Source organism: Camellia sinensis, chromosome 13, assembly GCF_055761805.1.
Source record: "Camellia sinensis isolate YWXY chromosome 13, ASM5576180v1, whole genome shotgun sequence".
Lineage (NCBI taxonomy): Eukaryota > Viridiplantae > Streptophyta > Magnoliopsida > Ericales > Theaceae > Camellia > Camellia sinensis.
The window spans coordinates 2,621,702-2,628,185 of record NC_138973.1 but is presented as its reverse complement, the minus strand read 5'-3'; the positions used below and the strand labels follow the sequence as shown (position 1 = coordinate 2,628,185).

Sequence of the window (6,484 nt, the reverse complement as noted above, 5' to 3'; positions counted from 1 at the left end):
TGAAATGTAAGGGCGGGAATTGAAATTTTTTTGCGACAAAAAAAATTTGGCCGCCAATTGTTAAACGACGTCACTCGTTTTTTTTTTTTTTTGTCTTTTATGAGTTTTAATTTTTTTTATAAAAAGAATTAAATATTTATTATACCTAACTAAACAAAAATTTAAAATTTAAAAATTAAAAATATATATAATTCACTCCACCATTAAAAAAAATAAAAATCACTTGAGATTATTGTTTGAAAAAAATAATTACTTAAAAATTATTTTTTTTGGGATCATCAGACCACTTGGTCTCTCTCTCTCTCCATCTTTTTCATTCTCTTATCTCTCCTTCATTTGTGCTCTCTCGATCCAGAGGCTTCTCATCACCGACCCCCTCACTCTCTCTTATCAACGACGGTGAGACTCTTTCTCTCTCTCTCCATTATTCTCTTCGATGAAAAAGGGAGTATCAGCAAGGGTCTCTTCTCGTCGCCGATCGTCTTCACTTTCTCTCTTCTCGTTGTCGATCGGTCTCTCATAGTCGACATCTTACCCCCCTCTTTCTCTTCATCTCTTTCATCTCTCTCCGGTGAATATCAATTGACGAGGATCTAACATCTAACATCACATCAGTTGTCGATCGAGAATTGAAATTTTTAATATTTTGAGTCTTTTTGGTGAGAAATTATTTTGTCACTAATTTTGGAGAAAGAATTTTGACATATTGGACAGTAATGAAAAAAAATAGACAACTAATTTTTCCCCCTTTTTTGTTTTTATCAGTTTTTCTCTTATCTCTCTCTCTCTCTCTTTCAAAACAAAACACATTTTCGTCGCTAAATAAGATTAATTTGTGACAAATTATAAATTTTGTCACATATAATAAAAATAAAAAAAAAAGTAAAAGGTGAGGAAAATTATTTTTTTCAATAAATACTTCTTTTTTTGTGAGAAAAAATTAAATTTCATCAAAAAAAAAATCGTCTAAATTTGTTCAGATGGTGCTAAAATTTTGAGACTTTTGGTGAGGAAAAAATTTGTCACAAATTATAAAATTATTAGTGAGGAATATATTTTCGTCACCAATCAGTTTAAATATTTTGATATCATTTGGTGAGGAGTATGTTTTCATGGCCTATAATTTTTAATATTTTGAGATCTTTTGGTGGAAAAGTTATTTTTTCACAAATTTTAGAGGGAGAATTTTGAAATATTGAGCAGCTAATGAAAAAAAAAATTGGCTATTAATTTTCCCCCCCTTTTTGTGTTTTTATTAGTTTTTTCCCCCCCCCCCATTTCTCTCTTCAAAAACACACTCCCTGTTCAGCTCCTCCTCACTATCTGCTGTGCAGACCACTCCGTCAAGCCCCTCGACGAGTGGCAACTCAAGTGCTCCTTCACCGACTTCCTCAAATCCTCCTTCTCCCTCACTGTTCCCGAAGACGACATCGTCGTTCGCAGATTCAAGGACCTCAAGAAGCGCAAGCGCGATGATCCTGTCACTCACGGCGTTCTCTTCATTCGTGACCTAGGGTTTCTATCCAAGTTTTCCAGATCGAAAATTCTTCATGGTATAGATGGAGAAGACAATGTTAAGGAACTCGAGAAGAAGTTTCTGGGCTGGAGAAGATTGGTTGTTGGTAAGACCGACGGGATTGAGTTGAATCTTGAAGGTGTTAAGTTTAGATTGACTGCTTCAGTTCCGGAATCAGATGATTTTGGAATGAGGAAAGAGTGGGAAGAGCTTAATGCGTTTGGTAATTGAGGTTTGTTCTTGATTCTATCCATAGTTTTGAATTTTTTATGCTTACTGGTCTTGCTGTCTACAATAATGGATTCAGTAATCTAACTCAATATTTTTTCTTCTAAATGCTTAATAATTTTGCGAGAACTACTAGTAATAATGGATGTATGTATGTGTTGTTTGGTTGTAGGATATTCAAGAGGCGGGAGGCAACAGCAGCCTGATACAATTGTGTTGAAAAGTGTTCCATCTCGCTGGTTTGCTGACCCAAGAGTTTCGTCTAAGCCTTCAATGCTGGTCACTCACACAATTTTTTCTGTATTTGGGAAGATAAGGTGTGTGTTAATGTCATGGTTTGTGCTATTTTTCTGTTTCCCTGATGCATTGCAATTCCATAATATTGTTCTTGTTGAATTTATGGAGTGGTTGTGTTTTTTTGAGGCTTCTGACATTGAGTTCTGTTTTTATGCTCCAATGCACACATCATATTTAGGGATATTTGATAAAAAAATGATATTCACCACAGATAGACTTACCTCTTATAACTCTGAGACCACAAAGAAGACAGAGCCAGTGTTAACCGTGTCATAAAGTCGAATTCGAACCAATTCTCTGCTACATGGTTCAGGTGAGTTCACAGATGGAGGGCCATGATCAACTCCCCTAGGAATAGAAAGTGTAGTCTCCCAGTACCCTACATAACGCTGTTGGCTTGGTATTGAGACCTGTCCAATACATGCAGATCAATGAACTTCTAAACAAAATACTGATAACTACCAAAAGTCAAGACTGGCTAATGAATCCAATACCATCCTTTAATATGTTCAATTTATTAACATATAGATAGTTCAATATTAAGTAGCCCTAACCAACCCAAGGTTTTTTGGTTTGATTCTGCTAGTTGCCCACCCAAACCAAACCGACCCATACACGTCCCTGTTCCTTAGTGAACCAATTTGGAAACTGAAAATGTGCAAACTGCTAAATTGCATTTCGTTGTCATTTACTTCACAAAGTCCTACATGATAGCCTTTTATACATAACATGACTTACTCCTTCATTATTAGTGGTCCGTTTATGTGCATACACTTGAAGAGCCTCCTCTGCTGACATGCCACTATAAACAAGGTAAGCAGATACCATCAAGCCTGTCCGACCTTTGCCAGCCTGCAAAATTTAAAAAATGATACAAATATCAACACACTGAAAACTTTAGTCACATTGAAGACTTTATGGAAGACTTTAGTCACATTAAAAAATGATGCAAAATTTTAGATAGCAACAAATATTTGGGGTTATTTGATAAAGCTGAAAATTCTTGTGTCGGTTAATTAGGGGTGAGTATGGTCCAGATTGGATCGGATTGGAGTAAAACTAGGACCAATCCATTATCTACGGATCCTAAAAAATTGGAACCAATCCAATCCATTTAATTTGTGGAATCAATCCAAACCAATCCATTTAAACACGGATTGGATCGGCTTAGGACCACGGATTTACATAATTAACTAACAAAAAATATATATATATAACACTTTAATTTCATAAAAATATAAATATAGCACCATATTACTTTTACAATAGCAACATGTCTTTTCGTAATAGCGGCAAACTGTTCTAGAATTTAAACAACTATAAAAAAACTAGTTCCACCATAAGTATTTAGACCATTACAAATTAATACTAAAAACTAGCAAACAAAAGTAATAAAGAAGATACTATGCAAGTTTAGGTTTGGATTTAAGTTTTATATGAAATAAGAGAAGATACTATGCAGGAGGGTGTATAATAAAAATATAGACTATTTGTATATGGTCCGGATCGGTTCCAATCCTGAACCGTGGGGTTCAATCCGGAACCAATTCATGAACTATGGATTTTTAATTTTTCAATCCGGAACCGAACCACGGATTCAAAAAACCAATCCAAACCTTGTGGATTGGACTGGACTGGATCGGATTACGGATTTCACGGATTCCTTGCTCAGCCCTACGGTTAATCACATTAAAGACTTTAAGTTTGCTCAAATCATATTTGAGCACAATTTTATTAGATTAGTTAGTTTAAAAACTACCAACTACTTGGCTTGTTCTGGTGCCTTTCAAAGAACATTGATGAGATAGTGCATAGTGGTTGGTTTGATGTTTTTGGTTTCCTTAGTGTTGGTAAATGGAAGTTACAATAGTGGGATTTCAGAATTTTTTAATTGCTGAAATTTGGGGCTTTAACAGGGGTATCATGCTCTTTTCCCACTTGCATGTGCCTAGATTTCGAATTTCCATAAGAATGCTGATTGTTAGAAAAGTTATCAAGATAATATGGGTTTTGGTGCTCAAGGATAAGCTTCAGAATCTATCATGGGTTAGGAATATAAGATGGGTTTTCTTGTCCATTTATATGTAGGCACATGCAAGATAATATGGGTTGGTGCCATTTATATCATGGGTTGTCTATTTATAATATGGATTGTCTATTTATAAGATGGGTTGGTGCTATTTATAATATGGATTGTCTATTTATATCATGGGTTGGTGCTCAAGGATGAGCTTCAGATAATATGGGTTTTCTTGTGTATTTATATGTATTATGTGTTTGTTTTTGTCTGTAACACAGAAACAAATCCAGAAACACAGAAACTGATCACAAAATTTTATATAAGATTTTTTAAAAGTAGGTTCTCCCAACACTTAAAAATCTTATCCATATGTATTTTGTATTTGGTTTTTGTGTTGATAACAGAACTGAATAAAGAGAAAAAGATGAGAGAGAATTAGAATGAATTAAGACTTACCATAGTCTGTAGTTAGATGGTGTAGGGACCAAATGGTTGTGAAGTGGGTGATGCCTTTGTGCACATAAAAGAAACCTATTTATACATCTTTGTTTTTATTCCATAATTTATCTTTCTTTTTCTATGGACATTTTATTCTATAATTTATCTCTCTCTATAGAGATACAACTTTATCTATTTTTACCATATCCTTAATTGTGTTTTTTTGCCTCCCAATCCATTCTATAATTTATCTAGTTTTTAACTTGTAACTCTTGTCTAGATTATTTAGAGTGACGTGTAACAAGGCATTGTGGTTTCACTAATAGATAGCTTTTGTTGGAAAATTGAGTATCTTATCTTATCTGTTTCACTAATTGATTTGTGTGTTTCTCTTTGCAGCTAACAGAAGCACCAAAAGCACAATTTTCATGTGATTACAATGATCACCTTGCTCTTGTCCGGGCTTATGAGGGCTGGAAAGAAGTTGAAAGAGACATAGCTAGATATGACTACTGCTAAAAGAATTTTCTTTCTGCTCAATCAATGAAAGCTATTGATGCTCTGGGAAAGGAGTTCTACTCTTCACTTAGGGAATATGTTAGATTGATGTGAATTGGATGATTATATAGATTACAAGCGGATTTTTAATTGAAGGAATATGTAATTTGGAATTATTTATGGAATAAAATTTGTAATAGTTGCTAACTTTAATTAAACAGGTTTAGAATTTAATGATTTATTTATTTTGTTGAATGTTCATGATTCAGGTGAATTGTTGGTTTGATTGATTTTTGTAAATTATAGATTGTATTGAATGGATTGGATAGATTATTATGAATTACAGGTTTATTTTGTAGTATGTTGGCGCAAACATTCTTTTTGGCAACCAAACTAAGATGTCGTAGAATGTCACAATTAGCGACCAAAATTTTTGGTCGTGGAATGTTACAATTGACGACCAAAATTTTTGGTCGTTGAATGTCACAATTGGCGACCAAACTTTTTAGTCGTGGAATGTGATAATTGGCGACCAAATTTTTTTGTCGTGGAATGTGACAATTGGCAACTAACATGTTTAGTCGGGAATATATTACTTTTCGCAACTAAAGTGTTTTAGCGACTAAATGGATTAGTCGCAATAATGATATAGTTAGCGACCAAAAATTTAGTCGGCAAATCTAATTTTTTCCCGACTAACAAAAGTTTTGGTCGCTAATTACTTTTGCCGACCCTCAATTGGTGACCAAAAAAATTGGTCGCGGATAACTTTTGCCGACTAAAAATGGGCTTTTAGCGACCAATTTTTTGGTCGGCAAAAGTGTTATTTTTTGTAGTGTCTCCTGCACGTGTGGGAAACAGAGCCGCACGTGCGGCCCTGGGCAGTTTGCAGTTCGAAAATGGCTGAAAAATTAGGACTTCTCATTTTCAAAATCAAACCTCAATTCCATGTAAATCAAAGCCGAAAACCCTTTAATACATGACCAATTTCACATTATTAATCTCCATCAAACATCATAACTCAAAATATTACTCAATTCCCAAGCACAAGAGCATAATATAGCCATAGTTGGGGTTCAAAGTTCACATCTTCCATATCAATCGTTGATTTCATGTAATTGATGCTTTAAACATTCAAGATAGATGGTCATACCTTAGCTCAATCTTTGTCTTTCTTTTTGTTCTCTTCAATTTCCCCAAGCTTCCATGGTTGATCTTCTTTCTTTTTTTCTTCAATTTCTTCAAACCCCCATGGATTTGAGAAGCTTGTCTCTCTCTCTCTTCTTCTCCTTGAGTTCTCTCTAGAATTCTCTTTCTCACATGTCTTCCTCTCTTCTTAGATATTTTTGAGCTCCAAAAGATGAGTCCTACTCATATACACCTATATATTTAATTATATAAAGCTTTATCACAAATAATGAGGGCCAAACACGCCCTTACGAATCGCGTAAAATTAAATTTCAATTAAACTTTCCAGATGACTCTAA

General features: G+C 34.4%; 1 protein-coding gene across 1 annotated transcript; it reads left to right on the top strand.

Moving 5' to 3' along the window:
- The first annotated feature begins 436 nt into the window (after positions 1-436).
- LOC114281925 (uncharacterized) lies at positions 437-5,018 on the top strand. The gene is made up of 5 exons (XM_082902843.1): positions 437-512; positions 1,335-1,739; positions 1,917-2,061; positions 3,958-4,087; positions 4,899-5,018. Exons 1-5 carry the CDS (start codon positions 437-439, stop codon positions 5,016-5,018), a joined length of 876 nt encoding a protein of 291 aa, XP_082758969.1.
- The last annotated feature ends 1,466 nt before the right edge of the window (positions 5,019-6,484 follow it).